Source organism: Rhagoletis pomonella, unplaced genomic scaffold (genome assembly GCF_013731165.1).
Source record: "Rhagoletis pomonella isolate Grant_MI unplaced genomic scaffold, Rhpom_1.0 Rhpom_scaffold_02751, whole genome shotgun sequence".
Classification (NCBI taxonomy): Eukaryota; Metazoa; Arthropoda; class Insecta; order Diptera; family Tephritidae; genus Rhagoletis; species Rhagoletis pomonella.
This window is the reverse complement of record NW_023461304.1, coordinates 2,596-21,625: the sequence shown is the minus strand read 5'-3', so window position 1 is coordinate 21,625 and position 19,030 is coordinate 2,596. Positions and strand designations below refer to the sequence as shown.

General features: G+C 40.0%; 2 protein-coding genes across 2 annotated transcripts; one reads left to right on the top strand and one right to left on the bottom strand.

The window, feature by feature from the left end:
- The first annotated feature begins 15,535 nt into the window (after window positions 1-15,535).
- LOC118753683 lies at window positions 15,536-17,084 on the top strand. Its single transcript, XM_036488554.1, has 6 exons — window positions 15,536-15,829; window positions 15,894-16,110; window positions 16,169-16,357; window positions 16,418-16,633; window positions 16,705-16,766; window positions 16,822-17,084. The coding sequence occupies exons 2-5, from the start codon at window positions 15,895-15,897 to the stop codon at window positions 16,738-16,740; spliced, it is 657 nt and encodes a 218-aa protein (XP_036344447.1). The 5' UTR covers window positions 15,536-15,829; window position 15,894; the 3' UTR covers window positions 16,741-16,766; window positions 16,822-17,084.
- Window positions 17,085-17,600: 516 nt separating this feature from the next.
- LOC118753682 (putative nuclease HARBI1) lies at window positions 17,601-18,449 on the bottom strand. The gene is made up of 3 exons (XM_036488553.1): window positions 18,313-18,449; window positions 18,104-18,248; window positions 17,601-18,030 (listed from the first exon to the last, which is right to left on the bottom strand). The coding sequence occupies exons 1-3, from the start codon at window positions 18,379-18,381 to the stop codon at window positions 17,660-17,662; spliced, it is 585 nt and encodes a 194-aa protein (XP_036344446.1). The 5' UTR covers window positions 18,382-18,449; the 3' UTR covers window positions 17,601-17,659.
- Window positions 18,450-19,030: the final 581 nt, after the last annotated feature.

Below are 19,030 nucleotides of genomic sequence, written 5' to 3'. Positions count from 1 at the left end.
AACGTACTTAAATTGTGGAGGGAACACTTCTCCGCCCTACTGGATGGTAGCAGCACGGAATGTTGTGGAGAAGAAGAACCCGAGCCCGCAGACGATGATGACGGATTCGACGTTCCACCGCCTGACTATGACGAGGTACGAATAGCAATAACGCGGCTGAAAAACAACAAAGATGGTGGAGCTGACAACCTGCCATCTGAGCTATTCAAGAACGGCGGCGAGGAGTTGATAAGGTACTGAACTCTTGGTCAGAATATGGTCAGATGAACGCATGACCGACGAGTGGAATTTAAGTGTGCTCTGCCCAATCCACAAGAAAGGTGACCCCGCCATTCGCGCCAACTACCGCGGGATCAGCCTTCTGAGCATAGGTTACAAGGTCTTATCGAGCGTATTGTGTGAAAGACTGAAGCCCACCGTCAATGAACTGATTGGACCCTTTAAGTGTGGCTTTAGACCTGGCAAATCCACCATAGACCAGGTATACAATACGCCAAATCTTGGAAACGACTCTCGAGAAAGGATCGACACTCACCACCTATTTGTCGACTTTAAAGCTGCTTTTGACAGCAAGGAGTAACCCATATACCATTTTACGTAAAAATCAAAACCCAACAGTATTCTACATGTTAAGTGCTATGCGTTGGGTAACCACTTACACGCAAATCCCATTTAACAGATTCTTGTGTGACAACTCTCATGCAATGCAAATTATGCATAACTGGGCTATTATGTTTATTAGATGTAAAACACGAAGCCGCTACTGCGCGCCTTTTCGCCTAGCACTATTCTCTTCACTTTCACCGTTTTCTCCTTAGTCAAAGTATATTTTCATTTTATTTAATGTGCTTGAACTAGTGTCACTATCACTTTGCTATTTAGCAAAATTCACTTTCCGAGTATATATATGAATCGGTATTTGCATTTGAAATCGCGTTAAGCTAACTATAACACGACCTTTCACACCCATGCAAAAAACCTTCTTTTATATGGCGAAACAACGCTAAATCAAGTGGGACGTGGTCCGCCCTTTTCTTCTGATTTTAATGGTATAAACATTTTTTGGTGCAAGCTTATGTATATTTACGGGGCTATGGAGGAGCAAAGTGGGAATTTTCGAAAAAACGGGCCCTATTCTGCACTTGTGCGATTATGTGCATAAGTTCAGAATACGGCCCGTTAAGCTAGAAAAAAAATAAAAAGTGTGCGTGGTCCGCCCTTTTTACCTTCCTTTTATTAACTCGGGATGTAACTATGTAATATTGATGCGCCTCAAAGATGCAGCGATTTCTATTCACAAGTTACATACCTGATGACAGTACGAATGGCAATTATAATAGGGAGGTTTTAGTTTTTAAAACTATATTTTTATTTCTGATTTTAATGGTATTAAAATTTTTTGGTGCAAACTTATATTGCAGGTGCTATGGAGTGGCAAAGGGGGAATTTTCGAAAAACGGGCCTTATTTTACACTTGTTCCCAATGACCCTCCGTCCGCCTGCCTAAAAGTAAAATAAAATAAAATGTTAAAACTAAAACTTTCGGAGGAAATCAGATAAAGCATACATTTGTTAAACTTTCGTTTACCAAATTTGCTCTCATCTATCCCGGTGAAATCTTGGTGGTCCAAATGGTATATCACCACCGCCCGCGGCAGTAGCTATACCAGTCAGTAATAGTGGTAGATTAGGGAGTTGCAGAAGTCCTGCCGTCAGACTGTTTCACGGTTAAAATTTTCCACGAAGCAGTACATAAGGTAATACACATGGGGGACACTGATTCGTGATAGCTCGAACCACGTCGAAGCCGCAACGGAAACTCGGGTTTCCCCTACGGCATACAAAAAAGCTGAATTTTTTTCTGAATATAATTGCTTATAAGTTATTTGTTGTTAAAATTTCTTAAGTCATTCCACTTGAATTCCTTATCAAAGAGTGCTTTTGCCACATAATTTCATATATATAAATGCACATAACACTCTGGCTAAAGAAACGTAGCATTCCGGATAATCCCATTTCACAGCCGGAATAAACAGCATGCGTATGAAATATACTGTGGTGAATACTGCGGCAACGCGAAGCGTACAACGAGAAACAGGCAGAATGTACGAGGAATGAAGTAGAATGTTCCACAAAGAGAAACGTCAAGTTGGATAAACACTGCGAACAGCGAAAGAAAGAGAATGAGCGATAAACTTCAGAACATTCTAGAGTTTTCATGAGTGCGAGCGCAGGTATATAAGAGCCACCATACAGAGGAGTGAGGGAGTTACAAGTCAGCAAGCTACAAGTAAAGTGAATTGCGAATAAGCAAGTTTAATTGTGTTAAAAAGTTTTTTAAAGCGTTGTAATTGCTTTAACGAGTATTGTAAAGTGTTTTTACTGTATTAGCGAGTATTGTAAATTGTTTGTTGTATAATAAAGTTAATTGTACTACAATATGGGCATCGTGAGCATTTATTTAACAATCCGGCGATACGAGCCGTAAGATAGTGGGATTGTTAAATAAATCCCAGAAGAGAAACTTCCGAAAATGGCAAAAATTCAGGATCTAAAGATTGAGGAACTCAAGCAGGAGTTGGAGAAACGAAATTTAGCAACCTCCGGAAGAAAAATGGAGTTACTATCACGGCTGCGAGAGGCTATGGGAGCAGAAGGCATCGTCATCAACAGGTATGGACATGAACACATTATTAGCCGCCATATCTCAGATGTCATCACAGCTGTCGTCCCAGCTGGAAGCACAGCTTGAACCACAAAGGTCGCAGTTGTCGTCAGATATTTCATCGCAGATACAAGCGCTGGTGACACGTATATCCTCAGCGGTATCAGCGCAGATGTCATCCCAACTGGAAGCACAGTATGCAAAGGAAATGCTGAAGAAGCTAATCCAACTGCTGGGCGGGAAAAAGCATGGCTCTGGCAAACGTTTTAAATGTGGAAAGCCAGGCCACTTCGCCCGCGATTTCAGGGAAAGTTCCAGTGCGCTCAACAATTCAGCAGGACGCAAACGCAGGGCTGAAGGAGACGAATCCAACCCCAATCAGTCGTTAAACTAAAACGAGCCAGCAGCAAGGGGCGCGCGCTGGCTCACGCAATTGAATGCCTCATAATCCCCGTCATTTTGGTCAATTGGCAGAAAAGCGAGCAACGTTACGGTTGGTGGATATGTGGACGGACATGAGCGAGTACTAACTGTGGATACGGGCGCATCACATTCCATCAATCGATCTGATTTGGTCACTAAAGAGGTAAGGCCATTACCTGGAGCAAGGTGGCAAGTGGAGGTAAGTGACGAGTACAAGGAGAAGACAGCTTTCAGCGTTGGAGATGGTCTTTGGCAATTCACGGTGATGCCCTTTGGATTATGCAACGCTCCTGCCACTTTTGAAAGACGTAAGGACCATGTGCTTAAGGGACTGCATTGGAGAACATGTTTGGTGTATCTAGACGACATTATTGTGTTGGGTAAAAGCTTCGAGGACCACCTGAAGAATTCGGAGGAAGTTTTCCAGAGGATAGCTGGCGCTGGTCTGAAGCTAAGTCCTAAAAAGTGCTAACTGTTCAAGAAGGAGGTGAACTACTTAGGGCACAAGGTGACAACGGAGGGCGTCTTTACTGCGAAGGAAAAGGTAGAAGCAGTAAAGGATTGGCCAAGACCCAGGGACCTGCATGAACTACGAAGTTTTCTTGGGCTATGCACCTACTACCGCCGATTTGTTCCGAATTTCGACAGCGTTGCTAATAGCCTTCATGAGCTCACTAGGAAGAATAGAGCCTTTGAGTGGAACAACGAACAGGAGGAGGCTTTCCAAGCTCTGAAGGAACGGCTATGTACTGCACGGATGCTAGCGTATCCCGTTCCAGGTGCAACGTTTATTTTGGATACGGATGCTAGTGGTTATGCCATAGGAGGCGTACTGTCGCAGGTAATTGATGGGCAGGAGAAGGTAGTTGCCTACTATAGCCGGTCGATTGGAAAACCAGAGAGGAACTACTGCGTAACTCGGAGAGAACTACTAGCGTTGGTGGAGTGCGTCAAACATTTGCACAAGTACCTCTATGGGCAACGTTTCCGAGTTCGAACGGACCATACAGCGCTGAAGTGGCTACTACAGTTTAAGAATCCGGAAGGACAGCTAGCTCGGTGGATTGAGAGACTGCAAGGTTATGACTTCGCTATTGAGCACCGCAAGGGCAGTGTCCACGGAAATGCTGATGCCATGTCCCGTCGACCATTAGCCTGGAATGTAAACACTGCTCAAAAGCTGAGGGCAAAGAGGACATTATAGACGTCCAGCTAACGACAATAACACCAGCGGAAGAGTGGAAGAAAGAACAGCTTCGAAAGTGTCAGCAGGAAGATCCAGATCAGGAGCTTTTGATGCATGGACTGGAGGTAGACATAAGGCCAACTAAGGAGCAAATGGCAGCAGAAAGCCCCATCGCAAAGGCGTACTGGGCACAATGGAATAGCTTAAAATTAATATCTGGCTGTTTGCATAGGGTATGGGAAAGCGAAGATGGTCAGTGCTCCCGCAACCTAATAGTAGTTCCAATGGTAAGAATTCCAGATGTACTCAAGGAATTCCACAATGGTCCTAGTGGAGGGCACTTGGGAATCACGAAAACCCTGGAGAAGATCAAGCAGAGGTTCTAATGGGTTGGTTGTCGGCAATCGGTCGCAGAGTGGATTGCTAACTGCGCAGAGTGTATTGCAGCTAAAGGGCCGAAATCCAGAAGTCATGGCCAGATGAAGCAGTATAACTCAGGTGCACTCGAGCTGATTTCCATGGATGTAGCTGGTCCATTTCCTATGAGTGCTCAGGGAAACAAATACGTCCTTGTGGTTATGGACTACTTTAGCAAATGGCCGGAAGCTAAAACAGTAGCAGAGGTATTCACCTACAATTGGGTTGCGAGATACGGTGTACCTATAGAGCTGCACTCTGACCAGGGAAGAAATTTTGAATCGGCGGTGTTTCAAGAGATGTGCCAGATGCTGGGTATCCGGAAAACTCGAAACAACGGCTCTTCATCCCCAATCAGATGGCATGGTGGAACGGTTCAACCGAACCCTGGAAGAGCATTTGCGGAAGGTCGTGGACAAGAATCAGAAAGATTGGGATGTCCGCATACCCATGTTCCTGATAGGATACCGGTCAGCAGTGCATGAAACAACGGGTAAAACTCCTGCAAGGGTAATCTTCGGCAGCTCCGTTTGCCTAGTGACCTGAAGTTTGGAGTAACGGGCGCTGCAAGGAGAATTATGGGAGAGACGTCCAACATCCTGGAAGAGGAGCTGAAAGAGATACAGGCTTTTGTGAGACAGCGAACTCAAATTATGAGTGACAAGATGAAGGCCAGGTATGATAAGGCAATGAACTCCGAGGGTACCCAGAGAGAGATTTAGTGTTGCTGTACAATCCACAACGGAAGAAAGGTTTGTCCCCAAACCTACAGTGCAACTGGGAAGGTCCGTATAAGCTCGCCAAACGGCTGAATGACGTAGCGTATCGAATCCAGACCGTTGGGAGACCAAGAAACAAGATGAAGGTGGTCCACTTGGAAAGGCTTGCAGCGTTTGGAACAGCGAGTGTGTCTGACCGGGACGATCAGACTTAGGTGGAGGGCAGTGTGGCAAATACTGCGGCAACGGGAAGCAACGAGAAACAGGCAGAATGTACGAGGAATGAAGTAGAATGTTCCACAAAGAGAAAGGTCAAGTTGGATGAACACTGCGAACAGCGAGAGAAAGAGAATGAGCGATAAACTTCAGAACATTCTACAGTTGCCATGAGTGCGAGCGCAGGTATATAAGAGCCACGACACAGCGGAGTGAGAGAGTTACAAGTCAGCAAGCTACAAGTAAAGTGAGTTGCGAATAAGCAAGTTTAATTGTGTTAAAAAGTTTTGTAAAGCGTTGTAATGGCTTTAACGAGTATTGTAAACTGTTTTTACTGTATTAGCGAGTATTGTAAATTGTTTATTGTACAATAAAGTTAATTGTACTCCAATTTGATCATCGTGAGCATTTATTTAACAATCCAGCGATACGAGCCGTAAGATATTTGGGAAATTCTACAAGGTTTCTAGGATAATCGTAACAATACGTTAACATATCATCAGGAACGTTCTAAAGAATAAGTAAACAAAAAAGTTTATTCCAAACGTTTACACACTTTTATTTTATTTTATCTTTTTATCTTGTATATAAATCACTTTTATTAACTTGTAGACTACATTAAGTTGCACCCATATTTACAATAACACATGGTTGCAAACTGACACATAAGGATTATAAACCCTAAGTGCGGCCGAAGGCCCCCTACGCAGAAAGGTGTTCCCTGCAAAATGTGTTCAGCCCCTCTTCTTCGGCAACACGGAAAGGAGGATTCTACTAAGTGAAAATTCCGAATTAAAAATCCGCTTTTATTATTCAAAATTCCTGTCTGGCAGCACAAGTTTGATGTTATTTTGCTATCTTATTCATCGTTTATACGAAAACTTTACCAACAAACTATATAAAAACTATAGGGTTGCTAGAAAAAAAGGGGGGTATTTTTGAAAACAGGGGGTTCTATTCTACCCCCCCCTCACCCCACTCATACTAAAATTTTCCAAATTTAACCCGAGCCCAAATACTTGTATAGCTAAATTCAGTTCAGAGTTCTCCTGGTTACTGTTGTTCCGATACGAGTAACTACAACTAATTACTCGATACTTTCTTCAAGTACTGAGTACTTTTTGTACTCTAATCCTTCCCGCAAGTACTTAGGTGTGTATCGAGTACGCGATTAAAGTATTACTTGCTTTTCCAAAAATTCTGAATTTCGGTTCTGACAATATATGAATCATGCTGTTGTGGTTTTGGCACCACGTTAAGTTGGCTAATAAAGAAAGTGTTAATTCCTGCTTTCCCGTACTAGTCAATTATTAAAATTTTGCAAGATTTACGGCTTCTCTTTAAGTAGGTTTTGGCCGAAAGTACTCGAACAAACTTGTGGCTTCTTTTTCGGTAAGTTTTGGTCGGACCGATTCTGTTTTTCTTCACATGACATAAGTATTTACAATGAGTTCGATATGAGTAAGTATTGTTACGATTTTCCTTGAAACCTTCAGGGATTTCCCAAATATCGTTCAGCTCGTATCGCTGGTCTGTTAAATAAATGCTCACGATGACCAAATTGTAGTACAATTAACTTTATTGTACAACAAACAATTTACAATACTCGCTAATACCGTAAAAACACTTTACAATACTCGTTAAAGAAATTACAACGCTTTACAAAACTTGTGAACACAATTAAACTTATAGCTTGCTTATTCGCAACTCACTTTACTTGTACCTGACTTGTAACTCTCTCACTCCGCTGTGTCGTGGCTCTTATTTACCTGCGCTCGCACTCATGGCAACTCTAGAATATTCTGAAGTTCATCGCTCATTCTCTTTCTCTCGCTGTTCGCAGTGTTCATCCAACTTGACGTTTCTCTTTGTGGAACATTCTACGTCATTCCTCGAACATTCTGTCTATTTCTCGTTGTTCGCTTCGCGTTGCCGCAGTATTCGCCACACTGCCCTCCGCCTAAGTCTGATCGTCCCGATCAGACACACTTGCGGTTCCAAACGCTGCAAGTCTTTCCAAGTGGACCACTTTCATCTTGGTCCTCGGTCTCCCCATTGTCTGGATTCGATGCACTGCGTCCTTCAGCCGTTTGGCAATCTTAAACGGATCTTTCCAGACACGTCTTTGCTTGGAGGTGAAGCTTTTCTTCTGCTGCGACATGTACAACCACAATGCGTTACTGGACATTGCTTCCGGCTTCTCTCCGGGAGTGCACCATCTCACATGGTCGTGCTTCTGCCGGCCACTGGTGGTGACCAGACCATGTCTCTTCTCGTGGGCACCCTTTTCGCCAGATCTATGCCGCATCATCTGCCCATGACACCCAGACTCCCGCCTTCGTGCTGCACTGCCTTTAGCACATCTTGCTACATCCGGATCCTTACGCTGAAACTTCCGCCTTCGTTTCGTATCTCGCTCTTCCGCCGATGCTAACTTCATTGACCGGACGTGTATAATCTCAACCTTGGCTTCCTGCTTAACTGCTCGCCTTTGCCGACCACCTTTTTCAGGACACTTCAAAGCGCGGCTACTGCTTCCACAGCCGCTTCCGTTTCCAGCCACCGGCGTATCACCATTGCAACGTGGTTCAGTGGCTTTCCTGCTGCCGGAAACACTGCCTGGCTCGCCATGACCACTTCCTTGTTGCGACCTCTTCTTCACTGCTGTCACTGCCGTCACGCTTTTCCTGCGAACCACTTCCTTCTCCTGACGAAACCATTTCGTCTCCATCACTGTCAACCTCTGCCCAATTAACCACTTCCGTTTCTGGTGGAATCTTCGGCACTTCGTATAAGACCAACCGTCTGCTGCAGCACTGGTTCTCGTAACCAACCCTAAGTGGCACTTTCCTCTCGCCATAGGTTAGGATCATTCCCTGGAGGTCAATATTCATGCCTTGCCCAAGTAGGAAATCCACGCCGATGATGACTTCATCCACAATGTCTGCCACAATAAACTTCGTGTACGAGGCCAACCCGTCGATCATTACCTTCTCCTAACACTTGGGTTCGCTCACCAGTTGCAGTCTGCAGCTTTGCTCCAGGTAGTGGCTTAACATAAAAAAGTAGCCACATCAGGTCGAATAATGGAATGTGACGCTCAAGTATCCACTGTCAGCACTCGCTCCTGCCCATTCACACATCCACCAATAGTGAGTTTGCTCGCATTGCGGCCAATTTGTGAGACGGAGATTATGGGCCCCTCAACAACTGGAGCCAGCACGCGGCCTTTCCTGCTGGCTCGTTTTAGTTTAACGACTGACTGGAGTTAGATTCGCCTTCCTAAGCCCTGCGTTTACTTACTGCTGGACTGTTGAGCGCACTGGAACTTGCGCTGCAATCGCGGACGAAGTGGCCTGGCTTTCCACATTTAAAACATTTGCCAGATCCATGCTTTTTCTCGCCCAGCAGTTGGATTAGCTTCTTCAGCATTTCCTTTGTCTCGTCCGGTGTGTCCACTTCCACTCGATGGGCTTTGTCGGCTGGTCTACTTAGGAGTGCTGCCGTTTCACGTGTCTGAGCATACGAGACAGTTTCAGCAAATGTGGGCTTTGGATTCGCGTACGTCCCACATTCCGTTGATGAACCTCTGGATCTTTGGCAGCGATTCTCCAGCTCCATCTAGTAGATCTGTCGCCTGTGCTCGCTACCATAGCGTCTTTCCACGGCCCCCATCAATGCATCGTAATTGTTCCTTTCACAGTCAGGAATAGTCTGCAAGATTTCCGCTGCAGGTCCTTTTAATGCAACGAACAGATCAGCGGATTTATCCTCCATGCTCCAGTGATGTTTTGTAGCTGTCTGCTCAAACTGGAGCTTGAAGACCTGGAAAGGAATAGTGCCATCAAAGGATGGAGTCTTTACCCTATTTAAATTTAATAATTTAAACCTTATAACCATTCACGTGTTGCATTTTTGTATTCACGTTGCTGATTTTTTGTATATAATTTCATCTCTTCATAAAACTATCAAGATTTGCCTATGCATCCGTCGGCGTGTCCTTGGAAGTATTCTTTGTGCAAAATTTTTTTACTAATTTCACCATTTTGAAAAGTGTTTTTGCCTCAAGACATCGATTTGTACGTCACTGTCACTTTTGATTGTTATTGCACTGGCTACTTTTATTAACACTCCTATTCTGCAACTCTTTCGTATTCGGATTTTTGAATCGTAGAAATAGTATGCTGCAATCCGAATCGTATCTTCGATCTTTCGAAATTCGTAACAATGGCATGCCTAAAAATGAACGAGGTTGCTTTTTTGCGTAATTTTAATTCTGTGTCGGAGGCGAGATAAAAGATGTAAAGCGATGTGTGTTTGCAGGAAATAGTAGTGGTGTTCATTTAAACAGATAAATTTGCTTTTCGCATATACGTATATTTTTATCCACTGCTTTATATAAACTAGTAAAAAAGAATATTTGTTGCCCCTTATCGAGAAACTTGGGTCCGGTTTAGTTATTTGTACAATAATTTTCGGTTGTTTTGTTCAAAAGCATAACCCGAATCCGAAAGCTTTAAAATCACGTGTAACCAAAGGATTAAAATAGTATTTAAAATAAATGTATCGAATTTCCGACCACTAGTTTATTAATAAATTCGTTTTGCACTATGCACTTTTTTGCAAATTTCGACGTGGGTTCTGCGCAAAAATACTGTGGATGGCGTAGCCGGAGTGATATGCACAAGAAGTGTTGTATACCTTTGATATGCGGAAGCCCGTCTTCTCCGGCAACACAGAAAGGAGAATTCTACTTAGTAAGGGTTATAATCCCTAAGCTCGGCCGAAGGCACAAGCAATCGCAACAGGTGGTGGACCTAACAAAGTGCATGTTTTCAATGGCTTGGAAGAAGCTGTTATTGCATTAACGGGTTTGAGAACCAGTTCTTCAGGCATAGGAGGAGTTCTGACTTGTGTTTCAACAATTCAACCATAAGATGACATAGATGCGCCCATGGTCACTATGCCCGACAGCTCCGCATATCTTTGTGAAATCATTCCCATAGCGCGCTCTTACTCCGCTGCTACAATTGCAAAAGCAATAGAATCCCTCGTTTCCTTCAAAATATGTAAAATCAACAATTTTTCTATAAATAAGCACTTAATGAGTGTTTTTTAATTCCTTCCCACTTTGTTTTCCTTCATTCAGATTACTTCGAAAAACAACTGATAGCTGGCAGTGCTGCACATGTTTCCGCAAGGGTTGCAGTATATGGGTGTTTCATAGCGTAGCTACGAATTTAGAATAAGGGGAAAGATTTTTGTGTGCATTTGTCGCTGCGTCCTTGAAATATTATTTATGAAAAATCTTTTTACTAATTTCCCCATTTTAACATATTTGTCTGCCTAAACATAGCAGTTTGTGCGACATGAACATGATGTTTTGAAACCGTAGGGGGACCTTTCCTGTAGAATGATATAGACACTTCTCAATCTGGGTGGTCTTCAGTATCTACGTTCTAGATTGCTTCTCTTTGTGTGAACTATTTTGTGGATTTAGTACATCAATTTACTCTTATTAGCGTCAAAATCTTTATTTAAGTTTCCAATTATTATTTATTACATTGGCTGTAAAGCCTTAAAGCTCTTTGGTATTGTTAGTGTTTGTCTTTCAATATTAAAGACAAGCGTAATCCACAAAATTGTTTAGCCTCTACATATCTAATTTGAATAAAAAATAATAAATTATGCTCAGTTAATTAAAATGGCTCTTTTAGTTTTCAAATAGGGATATTTCAAAAGTAATTTTTAGTAAGTAGTAGTAGTAGTAGTAGTAAATAAAATGGCTCTTTTAGTTTTCAAATAGGGATATTTCAAAAGTAATTTTTAATATTATGTATGTATATGTATTAAATAAAAAACTTCAAATTATTACTCCTTTTGTAGTCAAAAAGGGTAATTATTTATAATATTTCTGGCCTTTACCCTTTAAAAAAATCTAAGGGGCGAACACTTCCAATAAGGTAGTGTCAAATCTTCCTTCTCGCTCTTATGACTTCACCTGGTATTATTCCACCATGGTTTTTAGCTGCCGGAGCCTTAAGGCTGGTTTTTATTGGGTCAAAATCACTGACATCAAAATCTGCCTTCATCTGACAGCTGTTCATTTGATGTGAAATGCGTTTTCATTACATTTTAAAAACTGACCAAATGTCGATACCGCAGTGCATGTCAAAGACTGTCGGTGTCAGATGATTGACATTCCGTTTTCATTACTTAACTTTGACAAAAAGTGTAGAATACCGACCGTTTAGCTATAGACAAACCAAAAATGTAATTGGATAGAACTCTTCATGCTGATTTTAACCTTACCAAAATTATTTAGCGCAAGTAAAAAATTAAGAAGATATAGTAGGTTAAGTTACATTTTTCGATATTTTGAAACATCAATAGCTTATGAACTACATAACCGATTAAACAACTAATGATGTCAAAATAAAGATGATTAGTTTATCTTTAAGTTGATGTACATAATTTTTCTGATTTTATATATTTTTGAGTCAGAAATACAAAAAAAAACCAAAAAATTTAGTTTTTTCATTAAATTACCTTTTTTGAAGAAAATTGCATAATAATGCTACAGAAATTTATATTATATAGAAAGGTTTGATATAGGGCAAAATTTAACGATAGTCGAAAAAATCGAAATCTACCTATATAAAAATGGTGTGAAAAATGTATAGTAATTCACCAATTGAGAACGGTTGGGCCGATTTGGCTATTTTTTTTCAGTTGTTCGTAATTACAAGGAGAAGGTTTTTACGAAAACCCTCCGGTGGACCAGAGACCGATCTATTCGAAAAAATCGTATTTATGGTCCGATTTGCTTAAAATTTGGTAGGTACGTAGCTTTTTGCCTATGTTAGCATATAGGATCCTTATTTCCGGGAAGTGGACCAGGGACTGATCTATTCGAAAAAATCGTATATATGGTCCGATTTGCTTAAAATTTGGTACCTAGGTAACTTTTTGCCTAGATTAGCACATAGGACGCTTTTTTCCGGGAAGTGGACCAGGGACCGATCTATTCGAGAAAATCGTATTTATCATCCGATTTGCTTAAAATTTGGTGCGTAGGTAGGTTTTTTCCCAGATTAGCATATAGGATATTTTTTCCGGGAAGTGGACCAGGGCCCGATCTATTCGAAAAAAATCGTAGTTATGGTCCGATTTGCTTAAAATTTGGTCCGTAGTTAGCTTTTTGCCTAGATTAGGTTATAAGATTCTTTTTTTCCGGGTAGTTTCACTTCTTCTTCTTATCCGCCATGTTAGCTATCTGACAGAAAACGTGTTTCGTATTTTTTGTTGTACTAACTTTTTCAAAAAAAGTCCAGCTTTTGACGTTGGAAAAATAAAACAAATGAAAGCCAAACATATAAGTAGAGAATTTTTCTAATATTTTTAAATCATTTTCTTCATAACTGCTGCTTCCGTGGATATTGCAACACATGGAACATACCACAGAATTTATCGGCCGCCTATTTAAATAGTAGGGCTCGCTTGAAATATGTACATGAAGATGTACACCAACTTAATCGTTCCGACCAATTAGTTGTGGTGCAATGGAAAGAGTAGCAAGCCCAACATAAAACATTTTAAACAAGAAATATTGCAGTCACATTTTCGTTTTTAGGATTTTTATTCATGTGATTAGCAGTGGCAAGAATGTATGTATGTATTAAATACGTATATCTATGTATATAAAAATGGTGTGAAAAATGTATAGTAATTCATCAATTGAGAACAGTTGGGCCGATTTAGCAAAATTTTTCTTTTAGTTGCTCGCAATTTCCAGACGATTTTTACGATAGAAAATTTTTGGAAAACTTTCCGGGAAAGTCGGGAAATTGGAAAAATCGAAAATTGTTTTTTTTTTGTATGGAACTTTTTGCGCATTTACTTCGGGCTGGCTTTCGAATGGTAAAATAGAAAATTCTGGAAAAATCGGAAAAATCCAGAAGACCGCGAAATATTTGAATTTTTTTCGACGAAATTTTGTATTTTATCGCATGATTTGATGATTTTGGACAATGTTAAGGTGGCAAATTCGTTGTGAAGCTTGGAAAATTTCGGATAATTGTGAAATTCATTGTGAACATGAATCAATTGGGAACAATTTTCTCCTAAATATGTTTCATAACCGATTCGAATGGTTGCTGCTTTTTTGGAAAGGTGTTAAGGAGTGCACAAAGTTTTAATTTTTCCGATACGTGGGGCAGGGGTCGAGCTACGCTAAAAAATGCATTTGGTACGTAGGTAGCCTTTTGCCTAAATTAGCATATAGGATCCATTTTTCCCGTTAAGTGGGCCAGGGACCGATCTATTCGAAAAAGTCTTATTTATGGTCCGATTTGCTTGAAATTTGGCACGTACGTAGCGTATTGTCAGGGTTAAAATATAGGATACTTTTCCTGATAGGTGGTCCAGATACCGATCTATTGGAAAAAATTTTATTTATGGTGCTATTTGCTTGAAACTTGGCACGTAGGTAGCTTATTGTCAGGGTTAAAATATTGGATACTCTTTTTCTGATAGTTGGACCAGGGACCGATCTATTCCAAAAATTCTTATTTATGGTCTGATTTGCTTGAAATTCGATACTCGTATTATAGATATGCGTAGAATAGAATTCAGTCATTGTTTTACAGTTCGAAAGGTGTTTGAAGGCGCCGCAAACATGCGGGTATTGGCTATTTAACAATAGTTATTACACACGCCAACAAAAATAGAAACAAATTTGAAGCAGCTAATGTTAACGCTGTTTTTGACGTAAGCATAAAGTTTCCGTCAGCTCCAGATTTTAAGAAAAACAAGGTCAGTGTCAAAGAATCGCGATTTTGCAATATTTGAGAAGCTTTAGCAAAGAAACAGAGGGTGGTAGAACCTCCCACTTAGGTTTAGATTAAAGAAAGAAAATCTCGGCTACTATCCGTGCAAATTCCTGCACCTTTGCTTAATGGTCACTTATAGTTATTTTTTGAACAGGAAAAAACTGATTTTGGGAAGTTTGAGTACCTACCGCAATTAAGCAAAATTCCACTTAGGCTTAAATTAAGGCTTGGACTTCTGACTTCAATCCCTGAAAATACCATTCCTGCACCTTGACCCTGCGGTGCTTGCTTTACGTTGACTAAACAGAATGTGGATCAATGATACTCACCAGTTTGGAAATTGCCACCAACTAGACTATACAGATTCAAGAACGATTCACTATCGAGCCGCGAGGACTTCTTCTTCATCAGGTTATTTAAGACGGTAATGGAGGATAGCCTTCTGTCGACCACAAAACCAAACGTGAACGTGAATTGCTGGCGAAAACGTTGGACCAAATATTTCAATAAAAGAAATTAATTTTGGGCGGGACGAAGTTCGCCGGGTAAGCTAGTACTATATATATTTTCCTTAAATATCGTTTACCAAAAATTTGTTTTAAAAAATGGTTATAGTAAATACGTCGTAAAAAAGCTATTAGAATTATCTTTGAATTGGATTCAATACTTTTCTCATCGGTCAAGTCGTTTCCGAGATATTTAACATATAAGAAATAGGAAAGTTGAAGTTTAACCTGTTATATTTTCTTTGTTTTTTACTTGCCCCAAATAATTTGGGTATGGTCAGCGTGAAAAGTTCTATCGATCTGTATTTTTGGTTTTTTTTGTAGCTAAACGGTCCGTATTGTAGCTAGTAGCTAGAATCAGCTGTTCGTATGGCAAACGAAATCAAAATTGCGAACATGTTGGCAAATACATTTTCGTTGTCAAATGCTGCCACATCAGCGGCGAGGGCCGTTTTCATTTGGATGTCATTTTATATGAGCGTGCGTGGCGATATATGACAACAAACGCAAACGACACCGGATGATAACCCGTTTTCATTATTTTGACAACATTTGTCGTCAAATATGTCCTAATGAAGACCAGTAGTGCAATTCACTAACTTTTAACGATACGATTTGTCGAGGTCTAATATAACGATTTTTGTGGTTTGCAGTAACGATTGTGTTATTCGGTAACTCTTTTTTAACGACACTAAACAGCTGACATTTTCTTTTTATTTCAATACAAGAAAGGTGGCATCACAGCTTAACGAAACGTCAAAAAATGCGAAAAGCACAAAGAAGAATGACGAAAAACAAATAAATTCTTTGCTTGCAAAGTGGTATACACATAGATTTCTGAATATTTTAATATACTTTTACAAAAAGTAAGTAAAACAAAACGTTTATTTATTTTGTATTATTAGACATAACCATTTTCGCATATTATAGAATGGCTTCGTCAGTACCCAATATTCAAAAGAGAAGCCGGACCACAGCAGAACAACTAAGTCGCATGGTGGACTTTTTGACGGAAACGCCGGGATTGGCAGGATCAAGGTTCCAGAAGCTTCATGGAAAATCGGACTGCGACAAGAAGTGGAGTGAACTAGCGTCAATGCTGAATAGCCTTGGTGGTTCGGTGAAGAACGTCGACCAATGGCGCACAGTATGTAAAAGTTGTTTAGTAATTTAATACCACGTTTAAAATTTTGTTTTGCAAATAGGTATGGAGGGATTTGAAGAGCCGTACTAGCATTAAGGTGCGTGATAGGAAACGAAAGCAGGCAATGACGGGAAACAATCCCATTAATGAAGAGCCACCCACTGAGCTTGAGAGGCGTGTGATTGCTCTTGTCGGTAGCGACTATGTGCAGGGCCATGAAACTGTTGCTGAAAGTGTGCCAGTGGAAGAGGTAAAAAGCAAATAAATAGTTATGAATAGCACAGCAGTTAACAATTCTTCTCATCATTAGGAACTCCAACTGCGTATGGAAGAGGGTGATGAAAGTGTAATCATCGAGATGCCATCTATTTCTCACGAAGTGAGCATTGAGATGTGCACATCGACTCCTGTAACTCCTGCAGGAAAAACGCCACGTAGAGGAGCCAAAAGAAGGCGTGTGGACGGTGGTACCGAGGCCCAAAAATCGTTTTTGGAAATCGCTCAGACCCAAGCAAATGCCTTAAAAGTAATTTACTTATTTGTAACTTTACATAAGTAAAATATCATGACATAGTTTTTTCGGTTCTTTTTCAACAGGTTTTGCAGAGTCGAGTGCAGCGAATGTACAAATAGCAAGTAGACAAGCAGATGCTTTGAAGGTAATTTTTTGTATATACTAAAAAATAGTATTACATTCGTATGCCCTTTCAACAGTTGTTAGCTGAAACAAGTACGGCGAGTGTGCAGGTAGCGAAATCGTTGGCCGAAGCTATGACCACAATGGGGGAAGGTTTAAAGGCATGTGCGGATGCCTTTAATAATTTAAGAAACGCTATCTACCGCATGTAAATATTGTGTAAATATGTAGTTTTTGAAGTATTTTTTGTTTTAATATTTATATTAGTTTTAAGCGTTTTAAATATAAGTTGAAGTTCTTTTTTGTTTTTATATTTATGTTAGAGTTAAGTTTTCATTTGATAGAGCATGAAGTTCCTTTTTTTTGTATTTATGTTAGAGTTAAGTTTTAATTCGACATATCATGAAGGTAACTTTTTACATTTAGAATAACTTTTAAAGATATTCGAAGATGAATTTTTACATATTTGAATTGATCTTTATTTGTTTTAAATAAGCGAGTTATTTGAAGTTCTTTTGATTTTCAAATGAATTCAATGTTTACAAATTTAGTTGATAGAGAGGTATACTGTACTTACTGCATGTAAGATATACCACATATATTTCTTATATACAATAAGTAATGAAATTTAATTTTGTGAATTTTTGTTTTAATTTTGTGATGCGCCTGTAACTTGAACGTGCCACACCATATCATATTATAGAAACTGATCTGTGATTACATACTGAGATCTGTCTTTTGATGAACCCTATATTTAATGAATATTTATATATATAATTCTAGACTTAAAAAAAATTTACTCAAATTAAAGACAAAATAAGACTGAGTTTTTATTTATGTACATAAAAATGTTTAATAAAATGCCAAAATAATTTTATTGTACTCCTTCTGAATTTTTATTAATCAACGTTTTATTCATGTAAAATAATTTGCAATTAGCCGGTCTTGGACGCGTTTTGCTGTTGAAGACGGCGCGTCTTGATTTACATTACTGCTATGTGTCCTTGGCTCTAGGAACTCAGTCTCGGGATCGTATGTTTGGTCACCCAATCGCAAGTTATGCAACACTGTGCAAGCATTTACTACTTTTCCAGTAAATCCAGGATCATACAAAAGAGTCCTTTGCTGAGATAAGCATCGCCAAGTTCCTTTGAGAACGCCAAAAAGTCTCTCGACTGGGTTTCGAGCTTTGCACAATGCCTCATTGTAGCGGAATTTAGGACTCCCTTCTGGTTGGTTTGGTAGAGGAGTCATCAACCACGGCTCCAAAGGATATCCTGAGTCACCTGCAAATATATATTGGACATTTTCAATTAAATTGATTTTAATAAATAAGTTTCAGTGGATTTAAAAAGTTACCAATCAAAAACACGTTATGGTTTCCATTTTCAAAACTTCGCTGCATAACTCTCCGGACTGCAGAGGAGCTCCAAATAAATGAATCGTGTCGCGCTCCTGGGTATTTAGCATTGACAGCCAAAATCTTTAGATTTGGATCACATATCTATATTTGTATAAAATAAAATTAATACTCAGTAGTTTAACCCTTGAGCAAATTTTACTCTTACCATTTGCACATTGATAGAATGGTATCCATGGTGGTTGACATACGCTTCTTCATGATGCTTTGGGCTCATGATTGACACATGAGTGCAATCGATAGCCCCAATAGTACCTCCTACAAATGGTGCGGATGCTGAGGCGAAAATTTATTTTGCAGCTTGCCGCTCTATTTGGGTCATTGGAAACCTAACCTTTGCCAAAAACATGGTGCGGTTTATTGCATCCGTTACGCGATGTATACAGCGACTTACGGACGACTGGCTCATGGATATCCCCCATTGCTCTCCGACTGGACGTTGATAACAGCCAGTTGCGAAGAATCGCAAGGCAGTTAGAACCTTTAAAATTTACAAAATCATTTAAAATTTAAAAATACTTGAAAATTACATTATTTACCTGTTTCTCTGTCGTTATCGCAGTTATTCTTCGACCCCTTAATTGGCTATCAAGCTGGGAAACAATATCTTCAACCAAGTCTGTGGTTAATCGGTAAAGGTTACGAAACTCAGTTGCAGCCAAGTCGAAAGGGTTGTCCACTTCTCGAAGCAAACGTCTATCCACTGATGAAGAGCTTATTATCTCCTCATCTTGGGATAAAACGTATGCCAAATACTCAAATGCCATTTTTAACAAAAAGTTTTTCTTTTATATATTACTTAAGTAAATTCGCGATCTATATTATTTTATTTTAACTCAAATGAAATATCAAATTTTCTTTTGTCG

Excerpts from the sequence above, each read along its gene's own strand:
- LOC118753683 (XM_036488554.1), top strand. The coding sequence starts at position 15,895 with ATGGCTTCGTCAGTACCCAATATTCAAAAGAGAAGCCGGACCACAGCA. Across the intron at positions 16,111-16,168 it reads ACGTCGACCAATGGCGCACA|GTATGGAGGGATTTGAAGAG; the intron begins GTATGTAAAAGT and ends TTTTGCAAATAG. Across the intron at positions 16,634-16,704 it reads CCCAAGCAAATGCCTTAAAA|GTTTTGCAGAGTCGAGTGCA; the intron begins GTAATTTACTTA and ends CTTTTTCAACAG.
- LOC118753682 (XM_036488553.1), bottom strand. The coding sequence starts at position 18,381 with ATGAGCCCAAAGCATCATGAAGAAGCGTATGTCAACCACCATGGATAC. Across the intron at positions 18,249-18,312 it reads ATTCTATCAATGTGCAAATG|ATATGTGATCCAAATCTAAA; the intron begins GTAAGAGTAAAA and ends ATACAAATATAG. Across the intron at positions 18,031-18,103 it reads CCATAACGTGTTTTTGATTG|GTGACTCAGGATATCCTTTG; the intron begins GTAACTTTTTAA and ends ATATATTTGCAG.